General features: G+C 46.1%; 1 protein-coding gene across 5 annotated transcripts in view; it reads right to left on the minus strand.

Moving 5' to 3' along the window:
- NEK6 (NIMA related kinase 6) overlaps nucleotides 1-18,855 on the minus strand; it is a 171,557-nt gene that overhangs the window by 12,394 nt on the left and 140,308 nt on the right. For 4 of the 5 annotated variants that reach the window (XM_066580797.1, XM_066580795.1, XM_066580798.1 and 1 more), the window contains one exon: nucleotides 10,354-10,467. The exons of the other annotated variant lie outside the window; for it this stretch is intronic. In XM_066580797.1, coding sequence (XP_066436894.1) covers nucleotides 10,354-10,467 — 114 coding nt within the window. The remainder of the gene's footprint in view (nucleotides 1-10,353; nucleotides 10,468-18,855) is intronic. 5 annotated transcript variants of the gene reach the window in all.

Here is an 18,855-nt window from a genome sequence, read left to right on the forward strand (position 1 = left end):
ATCACTGAACACTGTGAGAGCACTGTCACAGCTGTCACAGAGTACCGCAATGCTATCCCATTGCTTTCAATGGTGCCGGCTCATTGAAAGCAATGGGATGCGGGCAACCCCTGCAGCGATGATTTTTGGGGACAATCAGAGGCAGCGTTTTCTGGAGCGGGGATTTTTCAATCCCCAGCCACCAGAATACAGAAGACGACTGCCAGGAACGGGGAGAAGAGCCGGACAGTGCTTCTAGGTGAGTTCATTTTTTTTTTCTTTTCTACATCTAGGGATGATTTTTGGGGTAGGGCTTATTTTTCAAGCACCCCTCCCCCGAAAAAAATTATTGCCGCAGGAGTTGCCTGCATCCCATTGCTTTCAATGGCGCGACAGCAGCGCTGGCCTCATTTAAAGAAATGGGATAGCAACGCAGTCCTCTGCCACAGCTGTGGCAGGGGATTCCTTCATTCCCGCGGGGAGAGCCATAATCCCTGAACACTGTGACAGTGCTGCCACAGTGCTCAGTGATGAGGGGACCTTCGTGGAGCAGCTGCAATTCGACAAGCACAGCTGCTCCATTGTACGGGCATACGAAACTTTGCCCGTTGAAGGCTTGAACACAGTATTTTGCGCGCATGTAAAAAACAAAGCATGCAGCTTCGGTCACATACATTTTGCACACCCGTGGAGCGCTTTTTTTTTTTGCACATAAGCGCGCCAAAAAAAAAGGCTCGTCTGACCGAGCTCTTACAGTGCGTACTGCAGGCAACTTGCACCTGTGTGAAAAGCACCCTTGGGCTTCAGGGTGCTGCAGCATAATTTTCAATGTAATTAATACTGAATGAGGCCACCAGCATGCATATGTGCTGGCGCCAATGTGAGGATATCGCCAAGACAACTGCAACATTCCCAAGAACCCTTAAAATACTGTTTTCTGGGCTAATATTTTAGGATAATCTGGCAAGGGACTATTTTAGTCTCATGTTGGATTATTTGTTTTCTATACTAGGGGGCGCCAAACTAGTAAATTTTTCATTCTGCCTTCATCTAGACTTGACTGGACGGCTATGTTCACACAGGGCAGAATTTGCTGCGAAGTGTTTATAGCGGACATTCCTGAGCAGATCCGCTGCGGATTTTGGTACGGAAGTCACCCTATCATTTGAAGAGGTAGAACCTGCACCACCAATCCTCTGCAGGAGGTCGATCTCAGTACGGGCTTTGTATAGATGTGGAAAAGGTGTTGAAAATCTCATCCACTTTGCTGCTAGTGATAGTTTTTCTTGACCTTAGTAAAGCATTTGACAAAGTATCTTATACCATACTTATTGAAAAAATTAGCAAATATGGGATTGACAAGGCAACTGTTAGGTGGATTCACAACTGGCTGAGTGATCGTACTCAAAGAGTGGTCATAAATGGCTGCACATCCAAGTGGAAGAATGTATCAAGTGGGGTACCACAAGGCTCTGTCCTAGGCCCAGTGTTGTTCAACATTTTCATAAATGATCTGGAGAAGGGAATTGAGGGGAAACTGGTCAAATTTGCTGATGACAGAAAGCTAGGAGGGATAGCTAACACTAGAGAAGAGAGAGAGGATGCAAAAAGATCTAGAAAAGCTTGCACAGTGGGCAGCGACTAACAGAATGGTATTTAACAAGGAGAAATGCAAAGTCCTACATTTGGGCAAGAACAATGAAGAAAGCACATACAGAATGGGAGGAATAGGGCTAAGCAGCAGCACATGTGAACAAGACTTGAGTATACTAATAGATCACAGACTGAACATGAGTCAACAGTGTGATGCAGCAGCAAAAAAGGCAAACACAATTCTGGGATGTATTAAGAGAAGCACAGAGTCTAGATCACGTGAGGTAATTATCCCCCTTACTCTTCCTTAGTCAGTCCTCATCTGGAATACTGTTTCCAGTTCTGGGCACCCCACTTTAAAAAAAGACAGAGACAAACTGGAGCAAGTTCAGAGAAGAATTAGCGAGAGGTTGAGCGGTTTGCAAATCATGTCCTATGAGGAACGGTTAAAGGATCTGGAATGTTTAGCTTGCAAAAAAGAAGACTGAGAGGAAACTTAATAGCGGTCTACAAATATCTGAAGGGCTGTCACAGTGCAGAGGGATCAGCCCTATTATCATTTGTACAAGGAAAGACTAGAAGCAATGGGATGAAACTGAAAGGGAGGAGAAGCAAATTAGATATTAGAAAAAAAGCTTTCAGACAGTGAGGGTGATCAATGAGTGGAACAGGTTACCAAGGGAGGTGGTGAGTTCTCCTTCAATTGAAGTGTTTAAACAAAGACTGGACAGACTTCTATCTGGGGTGATTTAGTGAGTCCTGCATTAAGCAGGGGGTCGGACCCGATGACCCTGGAGGTCCCTTCCAACTCTACCATTCTATGATTCTATGATACTGTAAATCACTCAGATTTTCCGTGCAGAGACTATGGGCAGAAAATCTGTGGCAAATCCACCGGTGGGAATTACCGCAGCACAATCCGCTGTGTAAAGTCAGCATTTCCAGCAGGTTTTAAGCCGGCTGAAGAAAAAAAACCTAATGTGACCCATATCTTTAATGAGTTGTAAACTATTGATGGCCTATCCTCAGGATCATTAATCATATAGTAGCTCAGTGGCAGTCTGTCACCAGAGTTCCCTGTTGATTAGCTGCTTACAGCTTCGGTGAAGTTGATTTCCACAAAAAGCAGACAGCTCCGTTCCCACTGTAGTGGTCGGGCTTGGCATTGCAATGAATGTGAGCGTTGCTGCAATACCAATCCTGGTCACTTCAGTGAGAACGGAGCGGTCTTCTTCCTGAAGAAAATCAGCTCAGTGCACCGGACCAGAAACAGGTGATTGGCTGGGATCCTGCGTGGCACTGAAACCCCCACCGATCTACTATTGAGTACCTATCCTGAGGATAAGCCATCAATAGTTTACAACTGGACAACCCTGTTAATATCACACGTGCAGCCTCGCTGGCTCTTACGTGCGGGCCCCAGAGAATTATTAGCATGCAGTATAATTAATGGTAAGAAGTAGATTACAGTACGGGTATACAAAATACAATGCTATCTTTTTTTTTACTAGCGACTGTTGCGTTTGTTACATTTAGCTTACTTGTCACATACTTTATTACAAATGTCTGGAAATGTGGTGTGAAGAAAAAAAAAAAAGCCCCTCTGATATCTCCTACTCCCTCAAGATCACTACCTTTTCATTATTTAATTGGCTGGCTCAGGACTGCGGTCCAATAATGGCAAATCAATGGCATTACAGCTAAAAGAGCAATTTTCTTGGTTCTACCCCGGTTTGTAACACTGGAAGTATTTAATATTTTATCACACATAATGAACACAATTGGTGTGCATGAAAACAGAATTACTGGTGGAGCGAACCAGGAGGAAAGATGCCGCTTTAGTCAGGATCTTTATGAGGTTGCACGGGATCAGGGCTCTGGGGAACGGCTGAGTTGATCAGCAACACGCTGCGCTCCGCTCGGCGCTCTCGGGGGGACGTAGAGAGGCGAGGAAAAAGAAAAAAAAAGCACTATTCAAACGTGATCAATTGAAAATATTCGTTGTGAGCTTTAAAAAAAAAAAAAAAAAAGCGAAGCTGATATATGCCTGGACCCCTGATGCCCGTTACAGGCCAAACAATGTCCACTGAGCCACATGATAGCGGTGGTTTGATAATTGATTGCGATATTGATTCGCTGCTCGGAGAGGTTCATGGCTGGGAATGTACATGGAGATGAATAGTGGGGCAGATTGTATGTGGACAGGCTTCAGCGACATTCAATAACCCTGTCAATTACTGCTGAAGGTTTCTGGCCTATAAAGGGCTTTCTAAGCAACATGGCGGTAACCGGGGGAGCGTACGGGGTCCGCAGTTCAGTCGCTTGTCATTGGTCTTGTTAAGATCAATATATCCGTGTTACTAAGAATCTCCATGACTAATAAGGGGGATGTTTGTAAATGCTGGAATAGAACCAAAATCATTTTCCTAGACTGAAAAATCTGCTTTGTAGTATTATTATTATTGTGTATTTTCCCTTTTTTTCACTATTGAGCGATCAAATCGCTCATCAGAAAGTGCACAAATTATAATGGAGGTGAATTTTATATGATTTTTTTATTTTTTATGCTCTCCTATAGTGAACATAATCCATAAAAAAAGCAGCCCGTAGATCTATATATCGATAACTTGTATTCCATGGCTATTCCTTTGAATGGCTTTTTCCTTTAAAGGTCGCAGCCGGGAAAATAAATGGCTGAATGGAACAGCTGGACATATGGTAATCAGCTGATCACCAGGTTAGTTGTCTTTGAAGAAAGGGGTTATCATTGTAAGAGGTTAAATACCCCTGGATATATATGTATATTCAGGGGCGTAACTAAAGGCTCAGGGGCCCTGATGCAAACGGTGAGCTGGGCCCCCCCCCTCTATCTGTACCCGTACCCATACCTAAACCATGCTGCACAGAGACATAACTTGAAGCTCCAGGGCCCCAATGCAAAACCAGTAACAGGGCCCGCAACTATAATGCTTTATTCATAGTACTGGGCTCCCTATATGGAGAAGAGAGGCCTTATGGGCCCCCTAAGGCTCCTGTGCCCGGGTGCAACCACATCCCCTGCACCCTCTATAGTTACACCACTGTGTATATTATTGCTGGACTTTATATATGTTCTTGCTAGAACTTTTAGAGACGTCACATGATTGTTTTTTTTATTCTAACTTTGCTGTTGTGGTTTAAAAGGGAGCGAGGGGTCCATTGATTGGCTGATGGGCTAGGTTTAAAAAGCAGATCCTGTTTCCTATGCTATCCTGTGACTCAGCAGAGAGCCTTGTGAGGAGTGAGCAGCTCCCTGTGCTGCTGGAGAGCTAGGATTTCCTGCAACAGAGAGAATGCAATTTGGGATTCCTGGAGTGGTGCGACCCGACTGTTGCCATACAAGTGCCAGAGGGAGGTCTGCAGATCATAGAAGGAAACGTTGCCTGCAATTACCGACCGCAAGAGCCGAACAATCACCAGTGAGAGCAGACCAGCCAGTATCCAGATATTCAAGTTTCATGGTGTGCAATTGTGAATACTATCAGCCAGGCTTATTAGGACTAAAATGAATTATATCACTATACAGCCTCCCCAAAGGTACAGTGCTAATAATCTGTTCAAGGGACAGTGACGGCATATTGTTAGCTATTAGGTTAACCAAAGTCCCTGCAAGGCTAACGGCCCTATTACACGGGATGATTAGCATTCAAAATTGTTCCGATTCCCGAATCCGAACGATAATAGTCGTATGTGAACGCAGGCAGCGACTGAACGAGGATCTTCAGTTTCTGCATCCAGAAAACTAAACAAGGTGTCATTCAGTGTAAACAGCGGTCATTCACTTTTGAACGACTGTCTGCTTTCTGTGAATGGAAACGGTGGGGCGTGGGGGGACATGCTCCACCTCCATGCTGGCAACGCTGTAAGCAATCCCAACACTACTCACTCCTATTGAACAGCATAGGAGCAAACATCACTGGGACAAGCTGCCAGGCATCATTTGTCCGATAGCTCGTCCCGTGTAAAGGGACCATTAGTTTCTTCTAGAGGAGACTGTTATGTCGGAATTGCATCTGTGGAGCGATTTACCCCGGCCAGGGTATACCATTTACTGACTGTGATGATTCGATGAGGACACCCTATTTATCAAACCGATGCCTGACGCTCGTCCCTGCAGATACTTGCTCTTGTGCTGCTGCAGAGGAGCGAGTATCGTTGGCTCATAGTGGGAACACTGGAGGAGATTGTTTATGCTGCATGGCCGATGAGCTGATCGCTCAGTGTAAATAGAAGCGTACATTGCTGGCATTCTACTTCCTACAGGTCGGTGTACCCGGTCACTAGTGACGAAGCGTTCACTGCCTAGCAGGGAATGCTGAATCCTCTGCAGCCTGTGTCGAGATATCGCGCATGTGCACTAAAGCAAGCTGCAGAGGGTTCGGCATTCCCTGCTATGCAGTGAGCGCTACGTCACTCATAGCATTTACTGCCCTGCAGGAAGTGAAATGCAGCTCATAGACGTTCCAAAACAAGAAGATCCGGCTGGAGGTGACATGACCCGGGGGACTGGAGGAGCCAGGAGAAGAGCGGTTAGGTAAAGGTCTGGTAAGAAGACTGCCTGGAATAGTGTGAGTATAGATTTTTTTTTCTAAGAACAAAACCCCTTTAAGGCACCCAAAAAGCAGTAGCGGAACAAGTTTTTGCCTTATATAATGCCGATGTGGCAGAAAGCCCTACAAACCCCATCAAGTGCCAGGAACCCAATGCAACAACTACCTCTACCGCTGCTAGCTACGCCTCAACCCTTCCATGGCAATGACCTTAACCAAACCCTTTCCAATTCTGTGGATACAATATGCCTACTAGCCAACCAACAGTTTTGAACGTGCAATAGGGAGGTGTTTATGCAGATTTGGATTAAAAGGGTTTTCCTGTTTTGGGTTGTAAATCAGGATAGGGTTTATAGAGAGTCCACAATCTGGGATTCAGATTTTGGCAAGTATAAATATGTTTAAATTGAAATTTAGAATTTCATGGTACAACAAGACTTCATTGGAAACCCGATGCTTACAACCATCTAAAGGCCCGTTTACACGCAAACGATTGAAAGATTGACAGTTTTAGCGATCGTTTTGCATAAAGTGCCAATGGACACTAATGTCTATTACCACTTTATAATTTTCATTTGCGTGTAAAAGGGCCCCTGGGAGCTGTTTGCAGAGCATAGCATGTGGGCTTGGCCCTGCACACAGCTTTATTGTTCTGGTACGGGCTAAATGCAATGTAATCTCCGACTCCTGTGCAGAACGCAACATGCGGTCCCTGTTATCGCTCTCCGGCTGAAGGGTGGATTTTAAGCTCACCTTCAAATCATCGCTCGGCCGAAAAGCAAAGGATGACAGCATATACATGCAACGATTCACTCATATGCCATCATTTGAATGAATTTTGAGCAATAATCATTGCGTGTAAATGGGGCGTAAGTCCTTAGACAAAAAACAAAGCCAAATGATCATCCACAATAACCAGTAATACATCTACTAATCCCTTGAGAAGCAGAGCCATTAATCACTTCATTACTATAAATCACTGGTGATGTGTCCATTGAAGGGGTTGTCCTATCATAGGTACCCTGAGGCAATCAGCTGATTACTTCCGGCACCAGGGATAAACAATTCATTTTTTGTTGGGGAGGCCACAGAGATGGGCCGGCAGCAGGGGTTGTTATAGGGACAGATGTCTGTATGATACTTTGTCCGAGCCCCTGGGTACAGCCAAATGCTTACTTGCAGTGGGCCTACGACGTATGGGTTCTCGCGTACCAATGCTGTAGTAACGGGCCAAATGGGTTGTGACCACATAGCAATTGGCGACACTCAGCCAATAAGCCATACCTTTATTGCCAGCAACTTAATTCAGTTTCTAGCTCTATCCAAGAGGGTGACGCCGCCCGGAGTTCTTGAGATCTCTCAGGAGATAAGGTCGCCATGTGTCCCTTTAGCAGTGTAGCTGAACAGCGGGGTCCCATTGTCCCCGGTGAGTCAAGCAACAGACATAGTCAACTGTCTCCAATTCCTATGTGGCATAACCATGGAGCAACAACTGGGTAGGAAGACTCCCGCACGCCTTGACCAGCATCCACTCAACACCGGAAGTGTGCCTTTTTATCTCCCCTTCCTTCTCCTTACGTTACCCAAGAGATCTCGCCGTACGCTGCATCATCTCACATTTTAACGAAACGGCGTCCTCTAACACTTTTAGAAAAACCAAAACACTCGGGGCTCTTATGGACGAGGCGTTCCAAAAACATACAATCATGGTCAAGAGTATTCCTTTCGAAGACTACACCAGTCACCGGTTTCTTCTTTCCAAGGCTCCATTGCCATCCTTCAATATATCTGTATACGTTCATCGAACAGGGCCGACCATAAACTGGTATAGGCTATAAATATGTTTTATAGGCTATAGATATGTTTTAACCAAAATTCTATTTTTGGAGGGATTAAAAAAAAAAAACGACTTGTCTACAAAAGCCTAGCTCCAGGATGCCCCATTTATTCAATGCAAAGAACAAGACGGATGAGGTAGTAAACAAAGACAGATTTAAGTGAAATATATAGCATCGCCTCTCCGAGAAAAAAAAAAAATCCCCAAACCGCACAATACAATGTGCCACCAGAGGTTACGCTTTAAAGCTGGATTGTAGCACACTCTGGGGTAGTTTGTGGAAGGATTATTTTTCATGAACCGTTGTGGATACAAGAAGAGACCCCAGGAGAGCGCTTTGGATAGACGTAGCGCAATCCGGAATATAAATTAAGGCCAAAGGATCAGCAGGTAGAAGGGGTCAGCTAGGGTCTGGCCATTCATTTTTAATCTACGTGCCGCTCTGTGTTCTTTATGGAGGAGATTATCTCACGCCGAACCAAATCTCTGACAAAGAGAAGACGTGCTACTTTTCCTGGCAGAAGCAGCATGTACAGACAGCTAAACCAGAGCCAAAGGGCTCGCCCTCCGCACTCGGGCTCTGGCGCTGTGCTAATAGTGCATGCACACCATCTGGAGCCTGGCTCCGGCTGAGCTGGTGCTGCGGAGCCTTAAACACTCCTTCGCACCCTCAGCTGTATCACTGTACTTACATGTGCTCTTTAGCACTGCCAGAGGGAGGTGGACAGACAGTAATTGTACAGACAGGAAACACATCTGTCAACTTACACTAATTCCAGGAGCCAACAGGCAAATACTGAGCTGTGTGTCACAGGAGCGTGAAATACGGAGAGGGCGCACATGCTGCGGAGCAGCGGGCTTAGCAAAAAAAAAAACAGGCAAATACTAGAATTTTGGAGAATAAGGTTTATTTTCTACGTCCGCGTTTGGAACTATTATTGGGATATAAATCACAGAAATTAATTTGGACGGAAAAAAAAATTTTGCATTTTATTGCAAACGGTTCTATTAACACGTCCGATTTTTTATTAATTGCGCGCACGGTCTGAGCCAAAAAAAAAAACCTGCGTCCTATTTGGTTGTGATTTTTGGAGGAAAATCGCCATTCGAGTCTATGCGTTCGTTTGAAGAGATTGTGATCCGTTTTTAACACTTCACAAGACGCGCTCAGCACCAGGAGTCGCGCAGGACGCGTTACGCTTTTTAATTCAATTTATTTATTTTTTACGTGCCGGGAAAAAAAAATTGCAGTAAAGAATTAAAAATTGGTCTTGAAAAAAAACCCGCCTATGTGAATATCTCCTTCAGCTGTATTTACATGGGCGATTCTTTCATACGGCTTCTGTCTGATTGCGATATGGAGGGGAACGCGCACGAGGAAATAACGCAGTATTTTCTGTGTTTTTTGTATTTTTCTGTCGGACTGAGAGTCTGAGACAGAAAAATGGCAGCATGTGTTATTTTTGGGTAACAGCGCCATTATTTTCTACGGGACCAAGGATGAAAAAATCAGATTGGACTCATATATTTTAAGGCTATATTCACACGGGCGATTGCAATATCAGACCGAGAAACTCGGCTCCATATCCCAATTTCCAAAGTGCATTTTAGAGGCGGATGCGAGGCGTTTTTCGTTCAAAAACACCTCGCCTCCCGTCTGTGAAATCCCGATTCTCAGGTACATGTTTGAGGCGCGCTGGAGGACTGCAGGCGTTCCCCGTTGAATTCAATGGGAGACATCACCTTGCATGCGCATCGCACAGAATGCGCGTGTCTTGCGATGTCTTTAAAGGTCCCATTGTTAACAATGAGCGAGGCGTTCCGAGGGAACACCAAAAGATATCTTTTGGCGAGATGTACAGAACTCGCGCGAATATGTTCGCCTGTCTGCATGCAGCCTATTGAAACAAAATGCAATTTTCCAGTGCGTGAAAATGGCAGATGCAGCGATGCATTTTTCTCGCAAACCGCATTGACCGCAGCAAAAGTCGCACGTAAAGGAGTGCGATATCGGACCGAGTTTCTCCGCCTCGCCCGTGTGATCTTGCATAAGCAACGGTCACTCTATGTAATTGCATGATAGTCGGAGGCTTCTCCTACTACAACATGCATCATCAATGCGTGGAAAGCGCCCTCCTTGTGCCGCTAAACGCTTCTAATATCGCCGACGCGCGCCTTTTAATGCCATTTTCGTATTTTGCTTCAAAGCGAACCGTCTACAAATAAACGACACTGCAATACCCGGAGACAGTCCATCAATAACCATTATAGGCAGTGGGTAGGAGACGCAGACAGACTGACACCCAGCTGACGGATGCCAGGGGATCGCAGAGGATGAAAGGATGCCGTACTTACTTTTTCGGAGTAGTGTTCGGTGGGCAGGGGAGGATATTCACACTGTTCTATCTTCTGACACAGAGAAAACAAGTTCATTTTGTCGCCGTAGAAAGGACTCTGAAGTGCTGCCATCTGCGCAGGAGAAGGTGAAACTCTAATTAAACATCCAATCAAACATATGAAAGGTATTTAGGAACGCACGAAAACCATTTCTGCAATTCAGAACAACAAAAAGGAGGAACTGATCAAAAGAAGCGTTGGAGACGCGAGACGATGCGCTGCGCCGCCATGATTCTGCACGCCGGAGGTCTTCCATATTAGGGCTTCTTAATTAGATCATCCTAAATAAATTAGGATGGATGGAAGTTATAAATGACTGATGGGCTGTGGAAGGGTTTAGTACCGACCTCAGAGAAGCGCATTATTCTATATATGGATATATAGACCTGCGATAAATAAATGAAAGCTTCATCTGAGCTCCATAGCAAATCCACAGCGAATCCATCATTTATAAACTTCCATCGCTTCTCCAGGACTTTATAACTAACGGCTTATTACGGCAGCCCAGGACATGTCCGCCGAGGAGAGGAGTTTGATGCTTCGGAGCCAAGATTAAAACACTGTCCTGCCGCCGAGTTTCAGGGGTCATTTATAGGACTGGGGTGCTCTTGTATGGCAGAAGGGTCTCGGTGGTCCCTGAAGCATCGGGGTGCAGCTGTATAGTCCGCACTCCTTATAAGCGAATCCACTGTGAGCGTACAAGTATTAAGCCAGGTTCACAGGAGCAGTAATATGAAGCGATCCGTATTATTGGACGTGTTATAGATGGCATTCTAACCGGACGTCATCAGTATTTGACTCCGTACTGGATTTATTTTCTACTGGGCAAGTACTGATCTGCATTTGGCTATTAGAAAATAATAGCAATATGGAGGCAAAAATGGGTCCAGCTGAGTTTTTTTTTTTTAAATGGACAGGCCTAAAAAATACGGTCGTGCGAATAGATACGTAATTTACATAAGCTCCGTATTTACGGTCCGCAAAACATGGACTGAATACGGAGCTGTAATAGGCTTGTCTGAAAGAGGTCTTAAAGGGAATCGGTCAGCAAATAGGAGTCCCATACACTGAACTTATGTGTTCATAGGAGCCGAAGTCCTGAATCTGGCTGTGTTGACCCTTACATTTCTATCCTCGGCGATCAGCTGATCTTCCAGCCCCCAGTCAGTGCGGCAGGGCCAAATGTTATCATTGGTGTCGGAAATTGTTGAAATCAATGGGGGCTGAAGCCTCCTTTTACATATCCAGCACTTCCGCCTCCAACATTGGGATCGGACGATCAGCTGATCGCCAGGGATCCTGAGTGACCATCAATAGAATTTGTCTGTAGAACTTCTTTAAAAGGCTTGTCTCATGAAGACAACCCACGTCTGTACTTCCTAAGAGGGCATATGGATATCATACAGAGGATCCCCTCCTCTATGAGCCAGAACAGAGAAGTATAAGGGCACTAACTACTATGGATATCGTGAATGGCCGCCATGTATATGTTCACATTTCAACATTTAATGTCTGTCTGGCCAAATGTTTGCTTGGAAAGTCAGCAGTTTGGGGCAGCTGTAATATTAAAGTCACCCTCCGGTTTCAGGACAGAATTCTGTACCAGAACCAGAGGTGGTATATAACGTGCAGTTCTCCATCATTACTCTGATCCTCCACTTCCAGGTACCATTTTTGACCGCCCAGGATGACAGATGCAATCTTCAGAACCTGATCCCACAGTGACTACCCATGCACTATACTTGCAACCCGATTGGCCAGAGCTGCTCATGTGATCAGCATTGGCCAATCACACCGCCGGTGTCTCACACTTGGAGGATACTGCATGCCATTAGTTTTGGTTTTCTGTTCCTCACAGAAGAGGAAAAATGGAAGTGTTACACGGAAGTAGAAACAGAGCCTAGAGCCGATTATGTTCTGATATCTACCATTAAAGTAATGCCAAAAACGATGAAAAGTACATCAAATCTCAGTACAACAATTCTGCATCTTTAAGGTTTTGTTACATTGATGTTCTATAAGTTCAGGCAACGAAGTCTGCAGCGAAACGCTGGAAACCTGATGGACGCCACAAGTCAATGGGTGCGGTCAGGATCAGTTTAACACATGGATACTTCACAGGTCTGCTGTTAAAGGGAGCCATGGAGCGCATGTGAACAGCCCTATGTACATAGTAATATAGTATCAGGATGTAAAGCTGAGTACAAGACATGTGTCTATACAGTTTAGCCTATTATACTGCAATGTTGGTCCAGAGGAAGGCAAAACCCCAATGAGGTAGAGGCCAATTTTCTTCATTAAAAAAAAAAATTCCTTCCCGACTCCAAGTCTGGCAATCAGAATAATCCCTGCATCACCGACCCATCTGAAGTAATCAATGACTAGAACATGTAATATTGTATCGCTCAAGAAAGACATCCAGGCCCCTCTTGTACATTTATCGAGTTCACCATCACCACATCCTCAGGCAGAGAGTTCCATAGTCTCTCTGCTCTTACAGTAAAGAACCCCCTTCTAGGTTGGTGTAGAAACCTCCTTTCCTCTAGATGTAGAGGGCGCCCCCTTGTTACAGTCACAGTCCTGGGTATAAATACATGATGGGAGAGATCTCTGTATTGTCCCCTGATATATTATACATAGTCATTAGGTCGTCCCTCAGTCGTCTTTTTTTCTAAACTAAATAACCCTAATTTTGATAACCTCTCTGGGTATTGTAGTCCGCCCATTCCATTTATTAATTTAGTTGCCGCCTTTTTACCCGCTCAAGCTCTGATACGTCCTTCTTGAGTATCGGTGCCCAAAACTGTCCACAATATTCCATGTGTGGTCTGACCAGTGACTTGTAAGAAGGAAGAACAATGTTCTCGTCATGTGCCCTTGGACCTCTTTTGCTGCACCCCATGATCCTATTTGCCTTAGCAGCAGCTGCCTGACACTGCTTGCCCCAGTTAGGTTTACAGTTAAAGGGGTTGTTAGGTTATCGGACAAACCCTTTGCAATAGCACTGCCTGCATTAAAATAAACTGACCAATATGTGGCCTCTGAGATCCTGCGCTACAGTTCACTGCAGTCCTGTTAATTATCATGACTAGAGATGAGTGAATATACTCGTTTTGAGTAATTACTCGATTGAGCACCGTGATTTTTGAGTACTTCCGTACTCGAGTGAAAAGATTCGGGGGGGGCGCCGTGGCGGCGCGGAGGGTAGCAGCGGGGAACAGGGGGGAGCCCTCTCTCTCTCCCTCTCCCCCCCACTGCAACCCCCACCCACGGCGCCTCCTGAATCTTTTCGCCCGAGTACGCAGCGCTCGGGCGAAAAAGGGGCGTGGCTGAGTAGGTTCACTCATCTCTAATCGTGACATATGATGTCATAGGAAATCACGTAACCGCTGCAGCCAATAAGAGGCTGCAGTGTCACGTACTTGAACTCCTGGCATCATGGCACTCAGTAGGTGCACACTGATGCCAGCAGAACGAGCTGCGATATTGCAGCTTCTCATTGGCTGCAGCAGTCGGGTGATTTCCTGTGACATCATATGTCACAATAATCATCGGGACCACAGCAAGCTGCAGCGCCGGATCCCAGAGACCATGGAGTCATTAGAATAGGTCAGTTTATTTGAATGCAGGCAGTGCTTTAGAAAAGGGCTTGTCCAGTAATTTAATTAATCAATTGTAAAAAAAAAAGACAAAAAAATTACTACACTCCAGTAAAAAATAACTTATCAAGGAAGCATTTCCAGTAAGTTACGGTGGGGAAAAATGGCTGCATCAAAAAAAACAAAAAAAACAGGCATTTTCATACATTACTGTGGAGCTACAACAAATGTGAGGTTTTCCTTAGAACTTCTAATGAGTGACCAAACATCATAAAAGGCAGAATCAGGAACTCCTAGTGATATTTAATTTATTCCATTAGAGTAAAGGACTACAAGGTAAGTCTTGTGATTCGCAGCGGCACTGTGAGGGTTAATCTTGCCTCCAGGTTCAGTAAGCGAGCAGCAGCGTGTCCCCACTGTGTACGACCCCTCACTGTGTCCCAGCTGCTTATTAAACCATTATGTGATTGGAGAGCTCCTTGTCACTGTCCTTCACTGTCACCCCCCAGCACCGAGCCATTCTGCGGCCCATCCTAATGAGCTTATACTGGCTAATTGTTGATATTATCCTGTTTTGCTGGGAGCAGCGTGTGCTGCTCAGCTTGTTTCGGGGCCTTTTCTTGGCTGATGTTTAATGCCTCTCGTTAGGATTTTAATAAGGGATTATTTGATAATTATTCTGCCCTTACGTCCTTAGGTTACATATTCCGTTCATTACTATGCATTGTGACATGGATACAATGCAGAATGAGTGTCCTTCCATGACAGACATTAAACCCCTATTGTGACAAAGAGAAGGGAAGAAGAAAAAAAAAATCATTTCACGTCCGCAAACACCATTAGTGACTCGTTCCAAACCTTTACAACAAAATCTGCACTGAATTATTCACCGTATGCAAAAAAAAAACATACGCAGAACAATTGGATAAGAATAAAATATGGTTTATAGCACGACGCAGTATTCCGAGGGCGAATGATGTGGGAAAAAAATTGCGTAGGCTGCAAAGGATGAACCTGTCAGGTGGCCAACGTCAATATTATCACCCCGATTCCACCTTGGCATTCCAAGTGAAATCAATCCCAAGGCTGTGTACACAGCAAATTTAACAGCGGCTGCAGATCCACTTATGAACACAAGAGGGCGGTAGAGTGCCCTTCAGCATTACCGCTGCTATTTTCTATGCGTCGTTCTGTTCTGTACATCCCTTAACTTAAGAAGGGATGACAAAGATCATGGCTTATATACTTTGGAGCATGCTGATCCTCGTGTACTGGGATGAAAGTGAAAAGTCATTTAGAACTAGCATGGTCTCTGAAAACTTTTTAGGAGTTTAAAAAAAGTTTAAGAACAAGTCCCCGAGTCCCTTAGCTGATTTTTGTGGAAAAGCTGGCCGACGACCAGCATGCCTGACATTATAGCTCCAAGAGTTTTTGCTTTCTGGAGAAAAGAAAGGGGGAAAATTACTGCATTTTAAAGCAGATTTTAATATTGAACGTCTGAGTGCAAACCATCATGGCTAATAGCAACCAGATTGGTCGCCACCCGGCTTTCTCAGGAACAGATACAACTAAAGCCATATATAAACAGCTGGATGCACCTTGTAGCACATAGACTGTGTGCCGTCTGATATTCACCGACTCTCACATCGCTGTGAAAACGGATAAGAATAGGTCATGCAACAATTTCTTTTAGACGGCCTACGTGGCAGAATTTGTGTAAATAGCCTCATAGCTTACAATGGGGCCGTGTGCGGTCTATAGAATACATGGACAGCACATGACCCCATAATAGCCTGGAAAATGGTCAAACAGACCAATGGTCGAAATATACAGCCGTTGGAGGGAGCCCTGGGAAACGTAAAATTACTTATATTAGAAGTGTTATGTCAGAACAGACTTATCCACAGGAAAGATAAATAAATAATCAAATTGGTTATTTGTATAGCGCCAACTTATTCCACAGCTTTCAGGTAATTTATTTATTACCCTTCACAAAGCTGGGTACTCATTTGACCGACCTCGGAAGGCTGAGTCAACCTAAGCTACTGGAACCACCCGGGGATTGAACCTGCAACCTTCAGCTCATGACCGAGAGCTTAGGACTGCATTTCTGCTTCCTAAACACTCTGTGCCACACGAGTCTGTTCGGTGGGGGTCTCACCACTGAGATGACCACTGATCCTGTAAATGTGGGGTCCCCCTGCCCCTTAAATAAGGCGGCAGTCAAGTATGTTCTAGTCATCTCTATAGTCACTGGTGAGATATGGCGCAACGCATGGGCAACCATCACTTCCTTCAATCTCCACGTCACTGTGGGTGGGTGAAGCGAGCCTGCAATGAGGAGAAGGAGACACATGACCAATCTTGGGATCGTGGGGGTCTCAGCAGTGAGAATACCCCTTTAACTATTAAACTACTGTATAGGATAGCACAATAATGACGTCTATGATCTCAAACCACCACTAATAGTCAGTGCGGCACAATGCATGCCCAGAGCTATAATGTATAAAATCAGTGTTTCTCAACTGCAGTCCTCAAGTATGTCCAACAGGTCATGTTTTCAGGATTTCCTCAGTGTTGCACAGGTGATGTAATTATTGTCGGCGCCTCAAACATTGCCACAGGTGTTCCCTCCGTTGGATATCCTCAAACCATGCAGCGGTAACCGGAGCATGCTCGGTCCTTATAAATGTGTCATAACCTTCTATGCCAAGTGCTTATGAATGTCCCTTTCCTCAGAACGCTGTGTCGGATGTCCAATAAAAGAGAGCTGTGATTAGTGCCGACTGTAAACAGTTTTATCGTTCTGCATATCAGCGGTGGCCCGATATCAGAGTTCACCAATGTAAACTTCTCACATGCAGGATATCACATCACTTCGACTGCTCACCCAAGTAACGGGATATTGCTAGCAAAAGCCGTAACGTACTGATTGTGGCAGGCGTAAAATAATAGGGCACAGCGGCCCTTTGGATGTTGTCCTGCGATGTACTACTACTAGAGATGAGCGAGTATACTCGCTAAGGCACATTGCTCGAGCGAGTAGTGCCTTAGCCGAGTATCTCCCTGCTCGTCTCTAAAGAATCGGGGGCCGGCACCGGTGACAGGTGAGTTGCGGCGGGGAGCGGGGGGAGAGAGGGAGAGAGAGATCCCCCCTCCGTTCCTCCCCGCTCTCCCCCGCTGCTCCCCGCCGGCCCCCGAATCTTTAGAGACGAGCGGGGAGATACTCGGCTAAGGCACTACTCGCTCGAGGAATGTGCCTTAGCGAGTATACTCGCTCATCTCTTACTACTACTAATTAAAGGGGTATTCCTATCTTGGGAACCCATTCCAATGTGCTGCAGATACAAAAAGTTCTCGCCAATTATATGTCTGTATTAAAAAAAAAATGCCTCGTTTTCTTGAAAAGCCTTAGTTTTCCTTCAAGTAGTTTACGGCTTGTTGCAAGGAAAAAAAGACTACATCCACTATGGAGCAGAGACGGCCGACGCTTGCGCACTTCTAACTGTGTGCGCGATGGTCTGCTGGGGTCTCTGTAGCGCATATGCAATAGCTCCCGACCTGGCCGCCGGCTGTTTCTTTACATAGAAGGGCTTGTTTGCGATGCTCAGATGCCCCGTTATGGCAAGTAGACAGCAGCAGTAGCTGGTGGCCAGGCAGTACTGCGCTTGTGCTCCACAAATCTCGGCCACCCAGATCATCACGCATCATCAGAAGTGTGCAAGTGCCGGCCGTCTCCGCTTCAGGGTGGACGCAGTCTGGCGATTACTTTATTTTTGTTTTTGCAGCACATCGGAATGGAATCCCTAAGATGGGAATATCCCTTTAACACTAAGTGGAAAAATAGCCATTTAAATATATATATTTTTTTAAATTAAAGGGGTGGTCTCGCGAAACCAAGTGGGGTTATACACTTCCGTATGGCCATATTAATGCACTTTGTAATGTACATTGTGCATTAAATATGAGCCATACAGAAGTTATTCCACTTACCTGCTCCGTTGCTAGCGTCCTCGTCTCCATGGTTCCGTCTAAATTCGCTGGCAGCTTGCTTTTTTAGACGCGCTTGCGCAGTCCGGTCTTCTCCATTCAGCACGAGCCGCTTCAGTGTGCTCCCCGCTACAGCTCTTCTGCGCATGCGCAGACGAGCTGTCACTGCTCGGGAGCGCGCTGCAGCGGCCATTCTGTACCTTCCTCTGTTAGAGGAAGGTGCAGAAACTGGAGCTGCCCAGCGGAGAAGCCCAGCCCAGCCCAGCCCAGCAGCCCCGAGAAGCCTCCCAGGTAAGTGATTTGTGGGGGGGGGGGGGCCGCTGCGCCGGGGGGGGCTGCCGCTGCGCCAGGCTGTCGCTGCGCCGGGGGGGGGGCTGTCGCTGCGATGGGGGGGCTGTCGCTAGGCCGGGGGGGGGCTGCCGCTAGGCCGGGGGGGGCTGCCGCTAGGCCGGGGGAACTAGCGCTGGGCTCCGGAACCTAGCGCTGGGCTCCGGGGCCTTCACCTGGGCTGAGGGTCTAGCGCTGGGGAGCCGGGGGCTAGCGCCTTACCTGCTGCCTGGCGGTGGGCGTCTGGTCGGCGGCTGCGGGGCGTCTGGTCGGCGGCTGCGATGCGTCCGGTTGCCATGGAGACACAGCTGGCGGCGTCTCGGGAGCGCGCACGTCGGGCTGCAGCGAGCGACGGGGAAAGAGCTGGCGGCCATCTTGAGGAAACTTTTATAAGTTTCTGAAACGCTGGAACGGTAAGTACGAACCAGCTAGAAATGTCATTTACAGGGGGGCTTAGTAATGTGTACTTAATGGGGGGGACTGGGCAAAAAAAAAATTTAACTGCTTCCTCGAGACATCTCCTTTAAGGTATTATGACTAGAGA

This window comes from Eleutherodactylus coqui, chromosome 10, assembly GCF_035609145.1.
Source record: "Eleutherodactylus coqui strain aEleCoq1 chromosome 10, aEleCoq1.hap1, whole genome shotgun sequence".
Taxonomy (NCBI): domain Eukaryota; kingdom Metazoa; phylum Chordata; class Amphibia; order Anura; family Eleutherodactylidae; genus Eleutherodactylus; species Eleutherodactylus coqui.